This window comes from Diabrotica virgifera, chromosome 2, assembly GCF_917563875.1.
Source record: "Diabrotica virgifera virgifera chromosome 2, PGI_DIABVI_V3a".
NCBI classification, from domain to species: domain Eukaryota; kingdom Metazoa; phylum Arthropoda; class Insecta; order Coleoptera; family Chrysomelidae; genus Diabrotica; species Diabrotica virgifera.
Window position 1 is genome coordinate 24,647,361 of NC_065444.1, and position 27,068 is coordinate 24,674,428.

The following is a 27,068-nucleotide window of genomic DNA, read 5'->3' on the forward strand; positions in this document are numbered from 1 at the left end:
TAAATTAACACATCGAAATACACTTTGTATTCTATTTTTCATCTCATCCCTTGTTGTTGGAGGTATTTTATAAACTTCATTATTATATATATATATATATATATATATATATATATATATATATATATATATATATATATATATATATATATATATATATATATATATATATATATATATATATATATATATATATAATCAAATTCCCTTCTACCTATTGGTGTCGGGATTACAATAATAACTTAGATATTGTGTACAAATTTACGCCACTGACTTCTATTTTGTGCCAATACTTTTGCTTCTTTCCAGGATTTGCCTCTCTTTTATAGAACTTTTCCAATGGCTTGGTCCCATGTTTCTCTTGGTCTTCCTCTCTTCCTCATGATATTTACTTTCGCTTCCCAAATCATTTTTACCGGTCTTCTATCATCTAGTCTTTGTAAATGTCCCCACCAGCTGATTTGTCTTTTTTCTATGAATTCTAAGATTGATTCCACCTCCAGATCCTCCCTTATCTGCTCATTTCTTACCCTGTCAAGTCTTGTGATTCCTCTCGCTCTTCTTAGGTACTTCATTTCTGTCGCTTGTAGTCTGCTCTTCTGCCTCTCTGTTAATGTCCACGATTCACAACCGAAGGTGAGTATGGGTCTATATATTGCCTTAAATACTTTCATTTTTGTACTTTGCGCTATTTCCTTTTTTCCTATAAAAGTTGTGTTCATTGCATAATATGAATTTATTGCTTTCTCTATACGTTTATCAATTTCTAAACCTTGTTGACCTGAATCTTCAATTTTTACACCTAGGTATTCGAAGCATTCATCTTGTTGTATTTGTATACCATTGATCTGTATACTCACGTTTTCTTTAGTTTCTGCTATTACCATCACTTTTGTTTTTGTTAGGTTTAGTTTCATGCCACTTTCTTCTAATATTTCACTCCACGTTTGTAAGTTTTCTTGTAGGTCCTTTTCTTTTGCTGCCATTATAACGATGTCATCTGCAAAAGCACATTCTGATATTTCGATCGGTTGTAAGTTTTTGTATCCTACAAATAGGTGTTTTGTTTTCTGACTACATTTTTTAATTATTTCGTCCATAAACAACGTAAACAATGTTGGGCTTAGTCCTCCTCCCTGTCTTAGACCATCTTTTGTTATAAAATTTTCTGACTTGAGGTTTCTAGTTATAACAAAATTCGTCGTATTTTTGTATAGACATTCGATATTTTTCCTTAGTTTGGTTGCTATTCCTCTTTGTTCCAGGAGCGACCATACTTTTTGCCGAGGAACAAGATCAAACGCTTTTTGTAAGTCGATAAACGCAAAATATGCTTTTCCTCTTCTGAGTTTCGTTTTCTCAATGATCTGTTTAATAGTGAAGATGTGATCTTGTACACTTCTTCCTTTTCTAAAGCCACTTTGCGTTTCTGCTAATGTTGTATCGATTATCTTTGTCAGCTTTTCTTGTAATATTTGTTCATACAGTTTCATCGCCGAGCATAAGAGCATTATGCCTCTATAGTTTTTGCATTCTTTTTTATCTCCAGATTTAAATATGGATAGTATCAACGATATCTTCCATTCTTCTGGTATTCTTTCAGCTTTCCATATCTTGATTATTAATTGTAATAATATGTGTTGTCCTTGTACTCCCATATATTTTAGCATCTCAGTTGTTATTTTATCATGCCCTGGTGACTTTCCATTTTTCATTTTTGCCAATCCTTGTGTAAATTCTTCCCACGTTATTGCAGTGTCTTGCGTTTCTTCTATGGTTTCTCTTGTATTTGTCACGTTAATGGTATAATGTGGTGTTTCATTTTCAGTTGCTAATAATTCTTGAAAATACCTTTTCCATCTTTCCATTATTTCTTCTTCCTGTGTCAAAATGTTTCCTGTTTCGTCTCTAATTGTCAATTGAACTGTATTTTTTCCCCTTCTTAACGTTTTCATGGTCTTATAAAACAGCTTTTGGTTACTTTTACTATCTGATTCTAGTTTTTCCCCGAATTGTTTCCAACTTTCTTCTTTTGCATCTTTTATCATATTTTTTACTATTTTTCGTTGTTCTTTATATTTTTCATACGTTTCAGTTGTTTTTTTTTGAAAGGTATATTTTCCATCTTCTTTTCTTTTCCTTTGTTTCTGATTTAATTTGTTCATTCCACCATGATGTCTGTTTCCTGTTGCTAGTTGTTCTACTTACGCCGCAGGCCTCCTTGGATGCGTCAATAATAATTTCTTTTATACTATTCCATAACTGATCCACATCTGCATCTCTCATTATTAATAGCCTTTTTTCAATTTCTCGATTTATTATTTCTTCATATTTAGTTCTCACATTTTCTTCTGTCAACTTGTAAGATCTTATTGATTCAAATTCTACTTTTCTTTCTTTATTTAATTTCCGCACCTCGTTCTTCAAAATTTGGTGTTTAATTTTTGTTACCACCAGATAGTGATCACTATTGATTTCTGCACCTCTTCGTACTTTGGTGTCGGTAATGTTTGCCCTGTAGTCTTTTTCCACTATTACATAATCGATAATTGATTTTTCTCCTCTGCTTATAACTTCCCGTGTGTATTTGTGGATATTTTTATGTTCGAAGAGTGTGTTTGTTATTATTAGATTATGTAGTTGACAGTATTCAAGCAATGTCTTGCCGTTATTGTTCCTCGTATCTGCCCCATGTGTACCTATTACTGTGTTATATTTGTGATCTTGTTTACCAACTCTGCTGTTGAAGTCTCCAGCAATTAATATTATTCCTTTGCATTCTTCTGTAATTCTTGTTAGTTCATCCCAAAATTTATCTTTTATTGCTGAATTCTCGTCTTCACTTGGTCCGTATACGGCTAATATTATCCAGTTTTCTCCGTTTATGCCTGTTAGTTCTACTTAGGGAATGTTATCTAAAAATTAAAGTACGGTAATGGTACTTTTCAATAGTGATATAAAATACAGGGTGTTCCATTTAAAATTACTGAGAAAATAATGTACATGCGTTTTGACTCACCCTGTATTTAATATAAAGAAAATTAGCAATATCGACCGTTCTTGAAAATCTTGACAATACGTTAAAAAATATGGCATTAATAAACCATTGTTGTTTTGCTTATTTTTATTTATACAGGGAGTTGAACTTGATACGATTTTCATATAAAATTGGTTATAACTTTGTAAATACCCTGTATAACATAACAAACCTTTATATTTTTGTGATGGAGAAGTTAACAGGATTTCGAATTTAAAATAAAATATAGGGTGTTCCATTTAAAAAAACATAAATTTGGTCTACCACTGTGTTATCGAACACCCTGTAACATTCTAACTAATTTTGTAATGTGAAGCTCAAAGGTGGCTAAAATTTTTGTTATTAACTTTTATTGCTATCTATTACTATAGCGGAGCTATTGAGCTACTCCCTATTACCCTACTAATCAATCACCCTGTATATTAATTGGTGCGGAACAGGGGTTTGGGTACTATAAAAGTTAATTTCAATATATCCCATTCAATATTTATATAGGGAGGTCTTGGTAATGTACAGACAGAGTAAAACGAACGTCTTTTAAAAAGACGCGAAGACAAATTCGGAAGACCAAGTTGATTCTGAAATATCGAAATTGACAAATTAGTTATTAGTCAGAGAGAAGTAATAACGGTATGGATATTACCTTTATTACAATTTTTAACACATTGTGTGTCACAAATTAACACTAGCTAGCCAATGTAAACATAACAAACAAGTTCCGGAATTTGCAATTAACTATTTACCTAAAAAGTTTAAGAGCAATGTTTATCAAGAAATTACCAAAGTGAGATAATTTTTATGGGAAATCCTAATTAAATATTTTTGTAAGAATCAAATTGTTTGCGGTATCAATTGGAAATATTCAATTTTCTTAATATATTGAGTTAACATTTATATGCTTATGTAGCAGTTCTTTTTTAATGTCATGCTCATTTTGGTCGATCTGGTTAAAAAAGCAACGGGACAAATGTCTAGAGTCTACTACATCTGAAGAGGAATATCAACTATGGCAATATTCCTAATATCAGAAGAGAGATCATATGGCAATAATAAAAATAATAAGAAAATGAGGACTGATCTACAATCTACCTCATTAACATAGATCAACTGTTAAAGAGATGGAGAGGAAGACAAGGGGTATGACGGTAAAAAATCTTCATAAATGATTTGGTTGCATCTCCTTGGAATTGTTCAATATGCTACAACATCACAGATAAGAATAGCAAATATAATGACAATCACTAGAGAGGAAATAATACCGAATGACCACTTAAAGTAACGAGAGCCAGATCTGATCTAACAATTCTTAAAACTAATCCGAAAAATAATATAACAAATCAAGAATGGGGATCAAGCATCCTAATGCCTCCCTTCATGAAGGGACACAAATTGAACCCAGAGAACTACAGATAGTATGATAGAATTGATCCAAAAGATGGCATAACCCAGACATCCAAAGTGAAAGTTATCCTCCTACACCAAATTGTTCTATATGGTCCACATAATGTTCAGAAAAAAGTCACACGTTTTTACGTTTTTCGTAAATATTTTTAAAACTTTACGATTTAGCATAAACAACCTTCTATACAAAAATGTTCTACATTAAATTTGAAATAAAAAAGGACCTATGCATAATCCTTCTAAAATGAACGGTTTCAAAGTTACTGAGGTAGTATAGTATAATTGGTCAAAAAAAAGGCCTAACCTAAAAATCCAAAGTAAAAGTTTTCCTTCAACGCCAAATTGTTCTATATGGTCCACATATTGTTCAGTAAAAAGTTACACCATTTTGAGCGTCCGGTTTGGGGGGGGGGGGGGAGATGTGGGAGAAATCGGTGAATTCGTAGTTTTTTACGTTTTTCGTCAATATTTCCAAATAGCATAAATAACCCTCTATACAAAAATGTTCTACATTAAATTTGAAATAAAAAAAGTCCTATGCATAATCTTTCTAAAATGAACGATTCCAAAGTTACGGAGGTGGTATAATATAATTGGTCCAAAAAAGGCCTAACCCAGACATCCAAAATAAAAGTTTTCCTCCTACACCAAATTGTTCTATATTATATGATCCACATATGGTTCAGTAAAAATTTACACCATTTTGAGCGTCCGGTTTGGGGGGGAGATGGGGGAGAAGTCGATAAATTAGTAGTTTTTTTTTTACGTTTTTCGTCAATATTTCTAAAACTATACAGTAGGAAAAATGAAAGAATACCCATTAATGAACATATAAAACACGCTGTATTTTCCTGTAACCGTGTCACACAAAAAATTGGCCAGCTCAAGTACATGTAATAATTATTGTTACATGTACTTGCACTGGACAATTTTCTTTGTGACACGGTGACAGGAAAATACAGCGTGTTTTATATGTTCGTTCATGGATATTCTTTCATTTTTCCGACTGTACTTTATCGTAAACAATGTTCTATACAAAAATGTAATACATAAAATTTAAAACAAAAAAGGTCCGATACATAATTGTTATAAAATCAACGGTTCCAGAGTTACGGAGGGTAAAAAGTGCAGGTTTTCGATACTTTTTATATTTTTTGGGCAATTGATGATAATTTTGGGTGGTGAGGTTGGCGTTTTTTCAAGGGCTTATCACTAACATACTATCGGCCACTGAAATAGCAAATTTGATTTATAAAACACAATCGTGTTAAAGAAAATCAGTAGCGAATTGCCCAAAAAATATAAAAGGTATCGAAAACCTCCACTTTTCACCCTCCGTAACTCTGGAACTGTTGATTTTATAACAATTATGTGTAAGACCTTTTTGTTTTAAATTTTATTTAGAACATTTTTGTATAGAACATAGTTTACGCTAAAGCATAGTTTTAGAAATATTGACGAAAAACGTAAAAAACTACTAATTTACCGATTTCTCCCCCATCTCCCCCCCCCCAAACCGGACGCTCAAAATGGTGTAACTTTTTACTGAACAATATGTGGACCATATAGAACAATTTGGCGTTGGAGGAAAACTTTTACTTTGGATTTTTAGGTTAGGCCTTTTTTTTACCAATTATACTATACTACCTCAGTAACTTTGAAACCGTTCATTTTAGAAGGATTATGCATAGGTCCTTTTTTATTTCAAATTTAATGTAGAACATTTTTGTATAGAAGGTTGTTTATGCTAAATCGTAAAGTTTTAAAAATATTTACGAAAAACGTAAAAAACTACGAATTTACCGATTTCTCTCCCCTCTCCCCCCCCCCAAACCCGACGCTCAAAATGGTGTGACTTTTTTCTGAACATTATGTGGACCATATAGAATAATTTGGTGTTGGAGGATAACATTCACTTTGGATGTCTGGGTTTGGGTCTAGTTATACCATACTAAGAGGAATTAACTTATTAAACACAACACTCAAATTAACAATTAAAGTGATAACAAATAAACTGAATGAATTTATAACATTAGCAGTTGGCAAGATCAAGGTCCATGGTTAGAACAAGGTTGGGAAGATCAAGGTCGGAAGATCCATCGGACACTATACAGGGTGTCCAGAAACTCTACCGACAAACGAAGACAGGAGATTCTTCAGATAATTTTAAGACAATTTAGCTCAATTCGCCTAGTCCGAAAATGCTTCCTAAAGGAGCTAGAGCTCTTTGAAGATGGCTTCTTGTAATTAGTTTTTCTTAAATACCTCCAGAAGGCTTCAATTTAGAAAAACGAAAATCGGTACGTATATTTATCTTCCAGAGATAAATCGATTCCATCCATTGCCAATTTCTAGTACCGATCATAGACGTCCGTTTTGGGTAGGGCAACGGTTATTTTATCACTTAACTTTTTTGTCTTTAACTTTTAAGCATTTTTGACACTGGATTATTAAATTGTGAGGTATTCTAGTACTAAAAGGTACTCTTGGTTTAAGTCCGTAGGACACACGGTTTTCTAGAAAAATCGAATTGAAAATTTTTCGTTTTTTGAATTTGAATAAAAATTAAAAAAAATTTTCAAAAGAAAACGGTGTATTTTATCAACTTAAAGCAAGAGTAACTTTTAGTACTAGAATACCTCATAACTTAATAATCTAGAGTCAAAAATGCTTAAAAATGAAAGACAAAAATGTTATGCGATAAAATAACCGTTGACCTACCCAAAACGGACGCATATGACCCGTACTAAAAATTCGCAGTTAATGAAATCGATTCATCTCTGAAATATAAATAAACGTACCAGTTTTCAGATTTCTAGTTTTTTTTTTGAAATTTTTTTTGGAAATTCAAAAAAAGAAAAATTTTCAAATCGATTTTTCTAGAAAACGGTGTACTATCGACCTAAAACAAGAGTACCTTTTAGTTGTAGAATATCTCACAATTTAATAATCCAGAGTCAAAAATGCTTAAAAATTAAAGATAAAAAAGTTATGCTATAAAATAATTGTTGCCCTACCCAAAAGGGACGCCTATGACCGGTACTAGAAATTTGCAATGCATGGAGTCGATTTATCTGTGGAAGATAAATATGTGTACCAATTTTTGTTTTTCTCAATAGAAGCGTTCTGGAGTTATTTAAGAAAAACTACTTACAAGACGCCATCTTCAAAGAGCTCTAGCTCCTTTAGGAAGCATTTTCGGACTAGGTGAATTGGGTTAAAATATCTTAAAATTTATCTGAGGAATCTCCTGTCTTCGTTTGTCGGTAGAGTTTCTGGACACTCTGTATTTATAATAAGACAAGTGCAAGAAAAATCACTAATATACAATAAACCTTCATATTTATGTTTCGTCGACCTTAAAAAGGCAGTTGACAGGGTCAAATTAAAGAACGTTATCCAGTTATTGTACGCAAGCGAGACATCTCTAGAAATAATCAAAACTATCGAAAATGTCTACCAGGAACACAATAAAATTGACGCTGACAATGGGATAAAAAAGATGATTCCCTCATTGTTCCAGCTGATTATGACTGAAATAATAGAAAATATAAGAACGAAAAAAGGATACCAAATGGGAGAAAAACAATTTAATATAATCTACAATGCAGACGACGCAATACTAATCTCTCAAAGGGAAGATGATGCAACGTATGATGCACCAATTTAATATAACCACCACAAAATTTAGCATGTTAATTTTCCCGAAAAAGAAATGGTGATAACAAAAAAATGCAAGGTTATAACAGCAAATCTACTAAGCCGTAAATTGGAGCTGGAGGGTCAGAAAATAGACCACCAAAGTGATGTAGTTTAAATATCTAGGCATCATACTATCTAGCTTCGGAAAGCTCGAAACAAAAATGGTAAATACAGTGAATAGCGCAAACAGAACCGCAGACAAACAAGCAAAGACAATCGTCAGACCCAGCCCAATAAAGACATACGCGGCAGAAACACGACTCAACACACAGAGAACAAAAAGGATGCTAGAAACAACAGAGAGAACAATCGATGGTAAAACACTATGGACAGAGCTAGAAGTACCTACAGATGGAAACTACTATGGAAAGAGAAAAGTGTAATGGAATTATCATATAAATCGAATGACACTAAATAGAATAGTAAAAACGGCGAGAGACGGTTCCCAGGAAGATCAATGGGAAGACCATGAAAACGATGGAACGGCAATTTATTGGAGGCACATTGAAAAACAGACGGAGAAAAATTACAATTACATATTATTGTGTTAGCAGTTCATCATTTCACATATCATTGAAATGTCTCATTAGTTTTCTACCTTGGTCAATATATTTAAATTATCTGCAAAGTTGATTTTTTGCATTATTCGTATTAATCTTCGCAGATGATCTAGTCTTGACAGTATATTTACATGGGATTTCCATATGTAATCACTGAAGGTTAAAAATTCCATTCGTAAATAACATCAAAAATGATGTAAATTTATTTAAAAAGATAATCGTACCGTAATCGTGAGTTATAATTTTATGGAAAATGTTGCGAATTATTCAATAAGAATATTTATGGGATTTTTTTATAGTTATAGAACTTTTGCTTTTAAATAAGACATAAATTTTAAAATAATATTCTTGTTGACCTTTTTTTTAATTCTCAAGAAGCTACCGATTATGACTTGACTAAAAAATGACAAATTATATAAATATGACAATTCAAAGTTTTTCAACCGCCAACTGAATAGTTTATTATTAATTTGCTTTTTCGTGTACTTGTTTAAAAACAACGAGCTAAAAACAACATGAAACAAACAATAAACAACCAAATCAAAACTAAAATTAACAAACAACACTGTTATAATTAATATAATGTTAATACCGGGTGTCCCAGAAAATAGTGCGTCCATTAAAGGTATAGGTAGAGGGCACCATGTAAAACAAAAAACTCTTATAACATTTTTTTTATGGTACCGTTTGACCCAAAAATTAAAATACATTTTGGTATGCAAATTAAAATCTGGCAACTCTGTGAGGTATGAAAATTTAAACGTATTAGACAGTCCCATGTTAGTAAACAGATAGTTTGGAAGAATCCTGCTTAGTGTCAATGCCTAAAATGTTTTCGAATCGTGAGTCATTATCTATTATGTTATTATGTTGATTATTTATGACAGATCACTAGTGACATACTATAATTATTTCTTTCAAAATGTTTTGCCGGTATTTCTCGTCGTATAAATGTATGTGCTCGTGAAAGTGAGTTACTTTGAACATTTATTGGATATAATAATTATTTTCAAGTAAGTACAACTTAATCTGGTGTATTTAATTTCCACTGTAAGTTGAGTTAAAGCCCTCCTCATTCAACACATTTGAAGCTTACTAAATACATAATACTAGTTCAGTTAAAAGATGTGTTTTTTGTTAAAAGATGTATAATTCGTTTAAAATTATGCAATAAGTATTTCAATACATTAAAACAATAATTATAGTAAACAAATAACAAAAAAAAAAACAAATAATAGTAAATACATAAGTACTATTAGGTTGGATTATTTTAAATATGTACTGTAAAAAATCACAAACGAGTTCTTATTATCTGTTATTATTTCGTAGTGCGTACGATGTTGTCATGCTATTTAAATTTATAAACATTAAAATACAGGTACATATATGGAAAACAATGTAATCTTTTTTTTTTTTTGGAAACGGGTAACTTTAGAAAAAAATGGTACTGGACTTTTATGTTCTAAATTGTGTATTCTATCCATACCTTAAAGGAACGCACTATTTTCCGGGACACCCTGTATAATTGGCCAGATATATGGTGTAGGTATATTGAGACATTAGTCCACTGGAATATAACTAATCTGATTAGAACTGCACTATATAATCAATCAATGATTAATATACAGGGTGATTGATTAGTGGGGTAAAGCTCAATAGATCCGCTATAGTAATAGACACAAATAAAAGTTAATAACAAAAATTGTAGCCAACTTTGAGCTTCATATTAAAAAATTAGTAAGAATGTTACAGGGTGTTCGATAACACAGTGGCAGACCAAACTTATGTTTTTTGAAATGGAACACCCTATATTTTATTTTATATTCGAAATCCTGTTATCTTCTCCATCACAAAAATATAAAGGTTTGTTATGTTATACAGGGTATTTACAAAGTTATAACCAATTTTATATGAAAATCGTGACAAGTTCAACTCCCTGTATAAATAAAAATAAGCACAACAGCAATGGTTTATTAATGCCATATGTTTTTATTTATTGTCAAAATTTTCAAAAATGATTGATATTGCTAATTTTCTTTATATCAAATACTGGGTGAGTCAACACGCAAGTACATTATTTTCTCAGTAATTTTAAATGTCACTATTTGTATTTTATGTCACTATCGAAAGTACCGTTACCGTTACCGTACTTTAATTTTTGTATAATATTCCCTATGTCTAAATTTATTAGTTTTCGAGATATTTTCATTTTTCAATGGACCAGCAGCGTGGCTACCCAAATCAACAGAATTTAATAAACTGGACTGATTTTTTGGGGTTACGTTAATAATGAAATTTATAAAATACCTCCAACAACAAGGGATGTGATGAAAAATAGAATACAAAGTGTGTTTCGATGTGTTAATTTACAAATGCTTCGTAGTGTAAGTAGCTCATTCAATGATCGTTTTTAGGAATGCATAAAATATGTGTTAGGAGGTAATGTTGAACACATTATGTAATAATTAAATATTAAAAATATTTTATTACAAGAAGCTTTTAATTGTTTCAAACATGTTTTTTTGCAAAATGTATTACTGATAAATTATTTTTCGTTCTTAATTTGTTAGATTGTTACATTTACATACAAAAGTAGTGTTTAATTGTTTTCACAAAATGTTGTATTTTGTGTTTGTGTGTTTTTTTGTAAAATTTATTACTAATAAATTATTTTTCTTTCTTTATCTGTTACATTTACATACAAAAGTAGTTTTTAATTGTTTCAAAAATGTTGCATGTTGTGGTTGGGTTTTTTTTGTAAAATGTATTACTAATAAATTATTTTTCTGTCTCTATTTGCTACATTGTTACATTGATTACCGGATTAATAATCAGTAATCGTCAATTGTCAGTTCAGTCGTATCTTACTTAAAATTTGGAAAATTTAGACACCTAAAATAATTTCCTCGGAAAAATGAAAATATCTCGAAAACTAATAAATTTAGACATAGGAAATGTGATATAAAAATTAAAGTACGGTAATGGTACTTTTCAATAGTAATATAAAATACAGGGTGTTCCAAAATGTACTTGCGTTTTGACTCACCCTATATTTGATATAAAAAAAATTAGCAATGTCAATAATACACTCGCGATCATAAAAAGCGGGTCACTCGATGAGTTATTCAAGTTAGATTTCTCGAATTTTCTAAACCTGCTGTCCGATTTGAGTGATTTTGTTAGTATGTTATAGCCTTATTCTTTAACAATATCACCATAATAATATTGTTGCTAGACAGGTAAATTATCATTGTATACAGGGTGTAACAATCATACTGTGTTTATTCCTCAAAGTTTGAAACACCCCGTGGAATGTTTAAGCATAGATAAAATATTGAAATTAAAACTCGATTGTAGCCTTAGGTTTTCTTAACATTATCTTTTTTGATTTATTTGTTTATGTTGGATAATAAAAAAGTTAGGCACCTTAACAACTAACCATGTTTTTCATCAATACAGGGTGTTTCTAAATAAGTGCGACAAACTTTAAGTGGCAATTCTGCATGAAAAAATAATGACCGATTGCTTTATAAACGTATGACCGTAAATTCTTCGGTTTCGAGATACGGGATGTTCAATTTTTTCTTACAAACTGACGATTTATTTATTGCTCTAGAACCGGTTGAGATATGTAAATGAAATTTGGTAAATGTTAAGAGGTAGTTATGGTGCATTTTTTGACATACAATTAAGAATTTTATATTCACCATTGGCGTGGATACGGGATGTATCTAAAATGTTTATACCCGTATGTACGCCAATGGTGAATATAGAATTATTAATTTTATGTCAAAAAATCCACAATAACTGCCTCTTAAAACCTACCAAATTTCATTTGCATATCTCTATTGGTTTTAGAGCAATAAATAAATCGTCAGTTTGTAAGGAAAATTTTAACATCCCGTATCTCGGAAACGAAGCATTTGCGGACATATGTTTATAAAGCAAACTGTCATTATTTTTGCATATAGAATTACCCCTTAAAGTTTGTCGAACTTATTTAGAAACACCATGTATTGATGAAGAACATGGCTAGTTATTAACGTGCTTAACTTTTTTTATTATCCAACATAAACAAATAAATCAAAAAAGAAAATGTTAAGAGAGCCTAAGGCTACAATTTAGTTTTAATTTCAATATTTTATCTATGCTAAAACATTCCACAGGATGTTCCGAACTTTTAGGAATAAACACAGTATGATTGTTACACCCGGTATACAATGACAATTTACCGGTCTCTCAACAATATTATTATAGCGATATTGCTAAAGAATAAGGCTATAACATACTAAAAAATCACTCAAATCGGACAACAGATTTAGAAAATTCGAGACATCTAACTTGAATAACTCATCGAGTGACCCGCTTTTTATGATCGCGAGTGTATTTGAAAATTTTGACAATAAATAAAAAAGTATAGCATTACTACACCATTGCTGTTGTGCTTATTTTTATTTATGCAGGGAGTTGAACTTGTTACGATTTTCATATAAAATTGGTTATAACTTTGTAAATACCCTGTGTAACGTAACAAACCTCTATATTTTTGTGATGGATAAGTTAACAGGATTTCGAATATAAAATAAAATCTAGCGTGTTCCATTTAAAAAAACATTTAAAGTTTGGTATGGCACTATGCTATCGAACACCCTGTAACATTCTAACTAATTTTGTAATGTGAAACTCAAAGGTGGCTACAATTTTTGTTATTAAATTTTTGTTGCTATCTATTACTATAGCGGATCTATTGAGCTTTCCCCACTAATCAATCACCCTGTAGAAATTAAAGTTTATAATTAAAGTTTATAATATATAAAATTAGGTTTCAATTTATTGTCCTTTCTGCAAAATAGCAATAAATTTGAAGAACGATTTTTGTCTTTTGTTTATATTTGATTTTATTTTAGGATTCAGTATTGGCATCGGTATAACTTATCCCTTATGTGGCTTCCTCATCGCGCATCTGGGCTGGCGTTCCGTGTTCTACACCACAGGCTCCATAGGTATCCTGTGGTGCGTGATCTGGTACTTACTAGCCTTCGATAGCCCCGAAACACATCCCAGGATCAGCCTAAGGGAGCAGCAGTACATTAAAGAAAACACCAACAATACCTACGAAAATTCCAGGACGCAGGCCGTCCCGTGGAAAAAGATTTTGACATCGTTGCCGGCTTGGTCGATTGGTGTTACGACGTTCGGAAGGATATGGGTACATTACATTTTTATCGTGTCTGGTCCTACGTATATGAAGAGTATTCTTGGATTTAGTATTGAAAAGGTAAGGACTTATACGGATGTAGCAAGTGTGAAGTTTTTACGTGTGTATTATAACTTTCACAGTGACAGTTTTAGTTGACATACTCTTCTAATACGTATAAAGGTGGGAAACAATCAATATAATGTAAATGTGTAGGTTAATATCGCTAAATTTCGCAACTCGACTAGTTTCATTTCTTTTTATCTCGCAACTTAATAGGTTTTCCATCTTTTGCGCTATTTTGCCGGTTATTAGTGCGCTCATCACTGTATTTATAGGCCCATGGTTCCTTGGATAATTTTATTCAGAATTGACTATTGGGACCGTGCAAGTTCGGCAAAGCGACACCTGGTTTCTACGCTCAGCAACATTATTCGCACTTTTAATTATATTGGCCAATTATATTAGTCCTGATTACTGGATAATTGTCAAGGCCATAGTCCAAAAAAATAATAAGAAGAAAAAATAAGATTCAGGTTATGTTATTAAAACGTAAACAATTGTATGTAGTAAATAAAATTAGTTATTAAAATGCAGTACTGCAAGCAAAATACAATTAATTAAATTTACCTTTATATAATGATTGCATATCATATCAATATTGTGGAGCAATATATAATTTTTCTGCTTCAATGACGGAAGGTATGAAATATACGTCAATTTGACAATTTCAATTGACAATATGAATTATTTAAGAAAGTTGCAATATTTCTCCGCTATTCTTTCACGATCGTTTCTCGTATCCCTTCCAAGTACTTGCACACCGCGAATAGATTATTTTTTGGAAAACCCAATTTCTTACATTATTTCACTCCCAAACAATTAGACCCACTAATATAGGGAGATTCCGAAGAGCAGGGAACATAGAGCTTTCACGAAATGTCTTCAGCAAACCCTATTTCTGGTTTGTTGTTTGATATCAAGTCAGGATTTTTTCATTTCTTTCCGTTCGTCCAGTATTGTTCTTTTCCAAGTTTTTTTAGTCTGTCTACTTCACTTCGGCGTTGAGGATTCCAATCCAGCGCTGTGATAAGTCCTGGCAATGCCACCTGGTGGTCTACGGGCTGTGTGGCTGAGCTATCTCCATTTTCTTCGCTTTATTTGCGTTATGACATTTTCTTGGTTGGTTTGATTCCATAAATTCTCTTTCCAGATTCGAGTAGCCCAAAATATATGAAGATTTTTCGTAACGCTCTATTGATGAACACTTGTAATTATTGCTGTACTATTTATTTCCTGGATTTTCATGAATTATTAAGCATATTATAAGCATTGCTAGGCTTATTAACTCTTTCGTACAGATCACCATCTGTGCCATCGGTACATTCAATTATGCTGCCCAGATATACAAATTACATCACTCTCTCAATTTTCTGGTTGTTGATCACAGTAAATCGGATATTTCTTGTATAAAAATATCTTATAAATCGTGATATGGTATATTTTTGATAGTATATTAATTAAGACAGTAGAGATATTCTTTGTTAGTGCGGAGTCAATATTTTTTCTGGTATTCGTATTTCCTGCAGTGTTTTCCATATGGTTACATGTATGAGCGTGACGAAGGCTCTTTTGAATTCCACAAAGCATATGAAAAATGGAGGGTTAAATTTGTAAAATTTACGATTACTGTAAGTGTATTGGTCTATACATAATAGGTGGTCTGAAACCAGTTTGTTCCTTCCTTAACGTTGGTTCTACACTCTACACTGTCTGTCAATTGGTTGTGTATAATTATTGTTGTTAATTTATTTATGAAGTGTGATTCCTCTCCAGTTTTTGCAATATTTTTTGTCACCCTTTTTTGTCTGCTGGATAAGTCTTTCCATTGTTTGGGAAACTTTTCCTCTCTCCAGGCCCTCAATCGGCGACGTTTCGTTCTTTGCAATTCAGAAAGGCCCAAAGTATGATACCTGGGGAAATCGGAGATATGGGACTACTGATGAGGAGGAAAAAACCTCCGAAACGAGTATAGACTCTTCCTGCACTCTCCGATTTAACCAGAGTATTATGCAGCTGCTGCATTTTCGTGTTGCAAAGAAATTGAAAATGCTTATACATTTTAATTCATTTACTCTTTTGTTGAGTACTAAGGAATCTTTATTGTTGGAACTTTTACGACGCTGAGTAGATGGGTTGTGAATTATTTAAAATTCTCTCATCTTAATTTCCTTGGCATCCTGTATGATTTATAATTTTTGAAAATCTCGGGAGGTTGTAACTAAAGAAAGTATTTCACCTGTTGTCAATCTGGTGGTATGGGAACGATATTTATTGTCGTTTTCTGTGCTACTTCGATTGACAACTTATTTTGAACTTATTTTCATCCATGGCCCCCGGAATGCTCACCGGTATATAGAGGATGTTTTGGCAGAAGCAGTAGTTCCATTTGGTCCATTTATTGGGGACAATTTCGTCTTTATGCATGATAATAGAGGGCCGCATACTGCAAGAATCGTGACAAATTACTTGGGGGAAGTAGGAATTAATACTCTAGAATCGGATGAATTTCATCGTAGGGTTAGAAGTCAACCAGGCCAGCCAGAAAGTCTTGCAGAACTTCAAAACATGCTCCGTGAAGAATATGAACGTATTCCTAAGTTTTTATTCAAAATTTGTTCCTTTTCCTTCCAAATTGTATGCAAACGGTTATTGATGTTTTAGGGCATAATGCCCGAGATTAGACAATTTTGTTCAAGTTCACTCGTAATTGTTAGTGTCTGTAATTCGTTGCGATATTACACTATTTTCTTTTGTAGCCTTCTAATTAAATAAATTATGCTAAGGAATAAAGCAGTAATAGCCATTTTTTGTTTTAAAAATGAAAGCTACAATACGAGAGATACAATATGAAACAGTGCATAGAACTTCCAATGAATTTTTATTTTCTGAAGTTTATAGGGTGACCAGTGACCACTTTATTTGCATGTCAGTGTAGTAATTTGACTAAAAAATTCATGTTTTAACGGGTTCTTTTAGTTAAGTTTTGTTGTATATTGACATATTTTAATACTAAAAATTTATTATTTGTAAAAATAATAGGTTTGTTCGTAGTACGATCCAAACGATCAGCAACCGTTGCCAACCATCAGACGCATGCGCAGTTAACAGTTAGCGTTGCGCAGTTAACAGTTAGCGTTCGTAGACTACGAACGCGCATGCGTCTGATGGTTGGCAACGGTTGCTGATCGTTCTACGAACAAACCTAATGCTACGGTTTCCTGTTTTTTAACTGCCATTTTTATTTTCAGAATGGATTACTTTCTGGAGCTCCTTTTATTTGCAGTTACGTTGCATCCGTTTTGTTCTGTTACATAGCTGACAAGTTAATAACCAATAATTATATGTCTCTAACAAACGTGCGCAAACTAATGACTGCACTGTGTAAGTAACGTTTTATTTATATAAAATAGTTATTTATGAGAGGATTTGAAGAATACGGAGAATAAGGTTTGTTGAAAGTAGAATTTACATGTGATGTAAATATATTAATTTATTATTTATTATATTATTATGTGATCGATATGTTTAACAAAAGATTAGTAAAATAATTGTGGAATTAAATTCGCCCTAACAAAATTTATATGTAAAGGACCTTCATATAATAAAAGAGTCTTGCAGAGACGTACTGTTGATCAAAAGTTCTTATTGCCCCAAGACTAAGCAATCAATGGCACCTATGTACGCCGTTTCTCCCGCTTGGCGGCGCTAGTGTAGTTGGAGGTCAACGTTTTGACTATTCGTGAAGATTGTATATGGTGTTTTTGATTACGATTTAATAAATAATAAATTATGGCCCAAATATATGTATCTTGGAGACTGTTTGTGCGTTGAAAAACGAATTGAGAAGGAATGCGAGAGTTACTGGAAAAAGGAAGCCCTTATCGAATGATAAACTATATTAATCATCGTCTCAATGTTTTATTTCTATAGCTCAGAAGAGGGTATTTATTTAGTATTGACTCGCTCCCCACACGAGACTGACAACTGTGAATAATATGATATGTGCGATCTGCCGTACTTTTTTATCAATTTAAAATTCACAATTAAGTGCGCTCAGCATTAATTTTTGTGTTTATCACATTCAAAAATGTGATATTTTCAAAATATGGCCGCCATGACAGTTGCGCATTTGGTGTAAATTTGGTTTAAGTATGGGTTGAGCGCAGTCGATTGTGCAATGTCTTATTTAAAAAAATAATTAAATTAAAATTCCTTATGGAAATATAGAATGTATTAATTTAATTAAGTACAATTATTTGGGTGTTTGTCTACGTGAAAAGCGACCTTAAGTTTAAGATGAAATGAGAAAAATTTAGGGTTAGGTTTGATCAGGTTATGTTTTAGTCACTAAAGAATATTTGAATGGTACTTACTAGGTCACTTTAATTTTCAGTTATTAACTTGTTTATATTATTTTCGATTAGGTTAGGTTTGATCAGGATATGTTTTAGTCATTTTAAAGCATATTTTAAAGATAATATGTCACTAAAATTCAGTTATTAACTTTTTTATATTATTTTCGATGACGCTAGGTTAGGTTTGGTCAGGTTATGTTTTAGTCTCTAAAAAATATTGAGAACTTGAGAATTATTTAAAATTAGTATTTCACATTTTTCTATATTATATTATTGCTTCAAATATAATTTTTTTTATATGTTCTCTCCATAAAAAGCAATTGTAGATGTGGCAACAGTGTGAATGTATATAAAATTGCATATCTTAATCCGTGCGTTTATAATAAATTTTGATCTGAATTTTATAGTGAACTATTTTATTTTTACAGTCGAATCTAGGGGCAATACGTAATCTGTTTCAACAAAATGTTTCATTGTAGATACGTGCGTTTATAGTCGGCACATACTTATCCCTTCTTATTGCTACAATCCATTTTTTTCTCTACAGAATATCTTTGAGAAACCTGTGTCCTGATGTTCTCGATAAGCACAAACGCATATCACAACATTGAGGGATTTTATTTTCTCGAGTTTAATTCCCACAGTGAAACAAATATGCAATATTTACTTGGAAATATATTGATTTGAAGTGTTGACGTAAGTTGACGTGACCTCCAACTACACGAGCGCCACCTACGTTGAGCTTTCCAGATTAGCTGCCATTGTTTCTAAGTTACACAGCTTCAAAATGTCGGTTTTTAGTCCATTTTAATAATACAGGGTGTACCCGAAAATAGTGCGTTCCTTTAAGGTATGGATATAATACACAATTTAGAACAAAAAAGTCCTATAACATTTTTTTCTAAAGTTAACCATTTCCAAGAAAAAAGTTACATTATTCTCCATATAAGTGAATTTTTATTTTCATAAATTTGAATGACATGGCAACGTAGCCTAAAAGAACATGCTGTGACTATTTAAATTTAACCTAATAACCCCTTGTTTATTTACTTTGAGGTGTGATTTTTGGAGTTGTTGACATCGTAGGTACCTACCTGCAAAATATGGGATATGGGTTTGGTTGATATTTACATTATTTTACCTACCAGATGCAACTGACCTACAAACCTACTTTTTTAATCTTTAGATTTTTGAGATGCTCGTTGATGTCAGACTTCAATTTGTATATAAAAATGTATTTTCGTTTTTTGGTCAAACAGATGAATTTAGAAAAAAATGTTATAAGACTTTTTTGCTCTACATTGTGCCTTCTACCTATACCTTTAAAGAACGCACTATTTTCGGGGACACCCTGTATACATAAAAATAATGAGTTTGCTATATAAATGTCCGCAAATGCTTCGTTGTCCGAGATACTGAATGTTTAATTTTTTCACCCCAACGGACGACTTATTTATTGCTCGGAAATTGGTTGAGGTATGCACATGAAATTTGGTGGATTTTAAGAGGTAGGTATTGACATACAATTAAAAATTTTATATTCATCATTGGCACGCATACGGGTAATGCTCTCATTTTTTTAAAGAAAAAATGGTACGCCACTGAGACATTTCAAATTAAAAATCAATTTTAAATTCCTCGTTCAATTTGTGACAAAATATCTTTCTTACCTTTTTTCATGAGAACGCGAAAATGAGAAAACATTTTAACGCGTATTTTTCCAATTCCTTAAGACATTATCAAGAACTATCTACTATTAATAGAATTTTAAATAGGCGCCAAGCTACAAGAAAAAGATTCAGCTCTTAGCCTCACTGGTTGTCGTATTCACGTAAGTATTTCTCGTGTGTTTCTCATCTCACAGCCGTTTATAATTCGATTCCTTGGGTTATCAACATTTTAAAAATGCGTGGAATAAACTAAGGACTAGAAAATACCCCAAATGCAAAAACCTAGAGGGTTTAAATCCGGCAATTGAGCAGGCCAATGCTCCGTACAACTCCTACTGTATCTAAGTGACTACATACATCAATGCTAAAATATAAAACCGTAAGTGTTGTCTCAGCTATAGAGGAATTTCTTCAAAAAGAATAAGATTTCTGGAGGAAACGAAGGTAGGATTCGCCGGCTGGCGATGGTGGGAGAAAATATGGACCGATTTAGTGATCATCAATTACGCTAATACATATACATATATTAACTAAAACCTGATGCTGAAAGTAAGCTTCAAAGGTTCCATGTGGATTTTCTTCAGCGCATAAGTGATTATTATGTAATTTCGGTTTCTTTTGGATTTTGTAGTGTTGAGAGTCACATTTTGTTTAGATCCAGATCGTCCCTCTTCTCTTCAACTAAGTTTATCGTCTGTTTTTGAATTTCGGCAGCCTGTCTAAGCATCCATGACTAATAGTGTGATGTTCCAAACGCCTGCGTGTCTTTGAATATCATTTGGAGATTTTCCTTGTGATGGTGATGGTTTTTTTTGTGTCCAGACAAACAAGTATTTGTATTACATTTTATTGAAAGGTAAAGTTTTCAATACTAATAGCAACATAAATAATATTGAAAAATATTAAAAATATTACTAAAAGATTTTTAAATTGAAAACTTATTGGTCCATTTCCCTGGTGACACCTCCAAGGCTTCTACAATATGAAGCCAGATGGATGCTGCAGTGAAGACAAAAGGGAAGGAATTCTACACTATGCAATGGGGAACTTGCACATTTTTTTTATTACATAATAATGTTCAGTTCTGTATAAAAATGAGATTTCCAAAATTTCCCGCTTCAAAAACTCATAATAACTAAGAAATACAAATTTAAAGTCTTCTTTATTTTAAAGTAGTTCAGACGGCCCGTGACGTCACATAGTTTTACATTAGTTTTTTATATGGTTATATCAGTGATGTGGGAGGGTTATATGTAAGTATATTCTTCTTCTTCTTCTTTAGTTTATTGGCCTCCACCTACTTGGGTATTTGGCCACAGCGTCGTCGCGAAATATGGGAAAATATTTATATTGTAATGACATTTTTTGATCACTATACTTAATAGGAAGTGTGTACCTACTAAGTTTTATCGTTAAATAATTATGAGAATAATAATCAGAATAAAATCACAGTATAAAATTAGTAGGTATAATGGGAGTATAATATACATAATATATGTACTTACTTATCTGCTTTAACTCCCCGAACTTCTCCGACGGAAAAATTTTCACTCTTTTGAAAATATGTAGCCACCATACACATATCAACTATAGGTAAGTTATCAGACTGCCCTTTACAAAAACCCTCTTCGGTCATTTTAAAAAATATATCTTAAAAACACTCAAGTATATCAGAAATAGAAATTATCAAATATATTTATAAAACTTAGTGTCAGTGTCAAAACGAATGCCAAGCCTATGAGGGAACTTACACATTTTTTATTACGTAATATTATTCAGTTTCCTTTAAAAATAATATTTCCAAACTTTCACGCGGTAAAACCTCATAATAACTTAGAAGATAATTTAAAATCTATATATTTTTTTCTGTTTTCTGGCCTTGGTTTAGAAGAACCCTTAGCCAATGTAAAATAGTTCAAACGATCAAAAACGCTTGTGACGTTACATAACTGTATTTTCTACTGACGTTTATAGTGTCTAATTTAAAATTATATACAATTTTGTTTACTTTGTTGGTGCAGAATGTACATGCACAACTATATGACGTCACTATGCGTTTTGGACCACCTGTTTTAATTTGAATTTTTAATCGTCTTTAGGGGCCAAACGAAAGACAAACAAAACTTTTTTTATCTTTGATACATGTTTTAAATTATGTTCTGTTGTGATTTATAACATTTTTTTCGAATTTAAAAATTTATGCAAGTTCCCTATTCACAACCCCCGTCTGCAGCTTGGTAAACTTCCAACGGAAAATGGACCTAGTTATATGAGGAGTAATACTAATATAAAATAAAAATAAAAATGTATACCATTTTTATTCAGTTGCAATACGAAGGCAAAACAATCTTACTTTTCGCTTAGAATACGGAGCGCAGTCCAGCACTCTGAATCGACGATTTTCGACTCTTATTGGAGTCATCATCGGAGAGGCGAAGGCCTGCTGCTCAATACTCGAAGTGACCAACCATGAAAGGTCACTTCGAGTATGGAGCAGCAGCCCTACGCCTCTCCGATGATGACTCCAATAAGAGTCGAAAATCGTCGATTCAGAGTGCTGGACTGCGCTCCGTATTCTAAGTGAAAAGTAAGATTGTTTTGCCTTCGTATTGCAACTGAATAAAAATGGTATACATTTTTATTTTTATTTTACATTTTATTGTTTCAATGTACTGGAGTGAAAAACGGTTCTCTTAAATCTTTGGCTAATCTTAGACTTAGTTTTATCTACGTTAGTTTCAAGATGCTACAGCGTAGAATAGATCGCAGTGGAGAAACTGCTCTACAACACTCTGCCAGTGATTTATAGACACTTCTGAATTTTAACATCAAAACAGTTATAATACCCAAGTTCGTCCGTCTAAAGATTTGGTCTATTAGCAAGGATAGATCCTATTATAAACTGATAATATTAAGACCTCTTGCTGAAAAAAGTTCAAGCCAAAACGATAGGTCGTGTTTTCGAAGTCCCTGTTCATACTTAGTCCAGAAAGCCACTGCGCATTGGCTAGGAAAAATATTCCGATTCGGATTTTTTGCACAATCTTACTCAAAAAGGACACCTTTTAACAAATTTTCATGTTGCCAAGACCAAAAGTGGGTCAAAAATTTTTTAAACGTTTTTTTTTGTTTTTTTTTCCTAAAATTATTTTTTTTGCATGGAGTAAAGTTTTTTTAGGTTTTTTGGATCATTCTAAACAGAAAAGATATTTAGTGACTTTTCTCTAAAGTTGATAGTTTTTGACATATAAGTCATGAAAAATTGAAAAATTGCGAAATCGGCCATTTTTAACATTCAAAAACTATATGAAAAACTTAAAATTTGAATGTTGCGAAGGTAGGTAGATATTCTTTAAACATCGATTGTTGAAATCCCGAAGAGTTTTTTGCAATACAGTATTCAAAATTCCTTTGTTTTTTAATTTATAATCACGCGTGCGCGACACTATTTTCCACCGTTGCATGTGTATACAGTATGCTGCAAATGAAAGGAATAAATTCGATATTTCGTAAACCGACGACTTTAAGGAAAAAACAGGTCGATTTTTATTTGTAAGTTATGATATTGTGGCATATATGGTATACTAGTGACGTCATCCGCCTGGGCGTGATGACGTAATCGATGATTTTTTAAATGAGAATAGTGGTAGCTCATTTGAAAGGTTCTTCAATTCTCTAATCAGTAATGTAAACATTTACATAATTATTTATACGGGGTGTCCAAAAAATTGTTATTAAATTAAATTATTTGACAAAAAAGAAGTAGAAGGACACCCTGTATAAATAATTATATAAATGTTTATATTACTGAACAGAGAATTGAAGAACCTTTCAAATGAGCTAGCACACGACCCCTATTCTCATTTAAAAAAATCATCGATTACGTCATCACACCCAGATGGATGACGTCACTAGTATACCATATATGCCACAATATCATAACTTAAAAATAAAAATCGACCTGTTTCGGGATTTTTCCTTAAAGTCGCCGGTTTACGAAATAACGAATTTATTTCTTTCATTTGCACCATACTGTCGGTGGAAAATAGTGTCGCGCACGCTTGATTAGCAATTAAAAAACAAAGGAGTTATGAATACTGTATTGCAAAAAACTCTTCGGGATTTCATCAATCGATGTTTAAAGAATATCTTCCTACCTTGGCAACATTCCAATTTTTAGTTTTTCACATAGTTTTTGAGGGTTAAAAATGGCCAATTTCGCAATTTTTCAATTTTTAATCGCTTATATGTCAAAAACTATCAACTTTAGAGAAATGTCACTAAATACCTTTTCTGTTTGGAATGATCCAAAAAACCTAAAAAAACTTATTTCATACAAAAAAAAAATTTTAGGAAAAAACAAAAAAAAACGTTTAAAAAATGTTTGACCCACTTTTGGTCCTGGCAACATGCAAATTTGTTAAAAGGGGTCCTTTTTGAGTAAGATTGTGCAAAAAATCCGAATCAGAATATTTTTCCTAGCGGATGCGCAGTGGCTTTCTGGACATCAGGATCAAGTTAGCTTTTGCCCTTTTTCTCTATGCGAGATTTCTAACATAAATAGCCCCAGTCACACACCAGGCAGTGTTCTCAAATCGAGTTATGAAGGAGGTAAGTTGACACTAGAAACGAAGCACACGTACGCTAGCCAGGTGTTCTAATGGCAAGCCCTATCGGTCTTTGATGCAATTGGGACTTAACTCTATAGCCTTATTCTCCGGAGTACTCTAAATAATACAGCATATAAAAGCATCTGTTTTACAACCCAAGAATGATACAAGACGGAACGAAACAGAACCATCAGCCTTACTGTTACATCACATTTTCCTCACAGCTTTCCAGAATCATCAGAATCATCGTTCGAAATGTATTGCGTTATTTTAGATACATATTATCTTCGTCTTAAATTATATTTCACTATATTGACCCGCAATATAATTTCGAGCGTGGATTATTTCATAAATTCATTAGATGAAAGATTGAACAAGAACGACATACAGTAGGAAAAATGAAAGAATACCCATGAACGAACATATAAAACACGCTGTAGTTTCCTGTCACCGTGTCACACAAAGAATTGGCCAGCGCAAGTACATGTAATAATTATTATTACATGTACTTGCGCTGGGCAATTTTCTTTGTGACACGGTGACAGGAAAATACAGCGTGTTTTATATGTTCGTTCATGGGTATTTTTTCATTTTTCCGACTGTATCTTTTACATTACATATAGCATTTTATATACACTATATTCTGACATACTACATTAACAAAAATTTAATTTTGTCTTTGTATGTTTTAGCTCAAGTGGTACCAGGAGTATTGGTTTTGCTAATCAGCTACTTAGGTTGTGACATAAACCTGATTCTTGTAGTTTGGTTTATTGCTGTTACAGTTGTGACAGCTTCCTATGCCGGAGCCATGGCTAACGTAGTAGACATAGGTAAGGACGCTTCCATAATAATTCTAATATATTCATAAATACGAGGGCAGGTCAATAAGTCCGTGACTTTTTGAATTTTCCGTCTCTTAATTGAAATGACAACACTGTTCTTGTCAACAGACAATATGCCTTTTCAGCTATTCTCATTTGTTTCGAGCTTCCGTCATATGTCATATAATCCGTGTATAATATTAATATACGACACACAGAAGTGAGAATAGGGCTTTTCAATTATTCTCATTTGTTTCGAGCTTCCGTCATATGTCGTATAATCCGTGTACAATATTAACAAGAATAAAAAACCGCTAAACGCCGTAAAAATGAGTGGCGCATACAATATTCCAGCTACAAAAGATCTGATATGAATATTACGTGGCGCGAAAATGTATTTTCATTTTAATGCAAAATAAAATTTTAGTTTTATTTTAAAAGATTTTTCCATAATATTTGCTAAATTTGAAGTAAACCCCCCACAAAAGAGTAACTTTCATACAGTTTGAATTTTGAAACTCTTTTGTGGCGCGTTTACTTCAAATTTAGAAAATATTATGGAAAAATCTTTTAAAATAAAACTAAAATTTTATTTTGCATCAAAATGAAAATACATTTTCGCGCCACGTAATATTCCTATCAGATCTTTTGTAGCTGGAATATTGTATGCGCCACTCATTTTTACGGCGTTTAGCGGTTTTTTATTCTTGTATCAGGAGTTGTTCAAAGTTTTTTTTATAAATTAAATGTATGAAGTTGAATGCAATTTTTCTCGATTACACGTTAAGCTTTATAAATGGTCGCCTTTGTCGTATTATCTCCCAAATGATCTAGTGTCCATCGAATGTACACTAGATTTTTTTCTATTCGAAATAGATTGAAAAAAATTATTGGGATGGCCGGTTAATGAACTCGGATTGCCCGTTGCCAGATCAAATTTATCGTCGTAACCACTACAACTACATAAACCATTTCGGACTGATCGTTAATTTTATTATACATTTGTAGCTTAATAACTTCTAAACGGCTTAACCGACTTTGATCACTAAACATGAGTTTGAAACGTATTGACAAGTAGTATCTGATGGATCTAAGGTCAAGTATGATAACTGAAGCTATTACAGGAATTATTGAGCTTGAAAAAAACCGTTTTTCCGATAGGAAATAGATTTGATCATACTTATAAAGCCTATAATTTAAAAATTCGAATTTTCCCTGATATGAGCTATACACCGTCAGATTCTTCTACACACGCTCAGTTATTGGCGCAATTCGTAGGTTGAAATTTTGAGTAATTGTCGAAAAACCAAAATTTTCAAATTTTAGTTTTTCAGTTTTTGGCGATACTGAGCCGTGTGTATGTCTGATCCTGACGGCTTAGACACCATTTGAAAGCTTAACTCAACACTATTGATTTGGTATATTTGCGGTTCTCCTGTCTCTTTGTAAATGGAAAACAGTGAATTTCATGTGCTCATTAAGCATTATTATTGTTTGCGGAAGAAAACCATCACTCAAACCAAGGCTAATAAATATTATGGGAATTCCGCACCATCCATTTCCATGGTAAACAAGTGGTTTACTGAATTTGGATGTGGGCGTACGAGCACGGTAGATGCCGAACATTCTGAACGCCCAGTTGAGGTCTC

The 27,068-nt window shown here is 32.4% G+C and overlaps 1 protein-coding gene across 6 annotated transcripts in view; it reads left to right on the forward strand.

The window, feature by feature from the left end:
* Window positions 1-27,068, forward strand: part of LOC114326196 (sialin) — a 192,507-nt gene that overhangs the window by 134,567 nt on the left and 30,872 nt on the right. For all 6 annotated transcript variants that reach the window (XM_050643460.1, XM_050643459.1, XM_050643462.1 and 3 more), the window contains 3 exons: window positions 13,608-13,978; window positions 17,209-17,341; window positions 25,288-25,428. In XM_050643460.1, coding sequence (XP_050499417.1) covers window positions 13,608-13,978; window positions 17,209-17,341; window positions 25,288-25,428 — 645 coding nt within the window. The remainder of the gene's footprint in view (window positions 1-13,607; window positions 13,979-17,208; window positions 17,342-25,287; window positions 25,429-27,068) is intronic.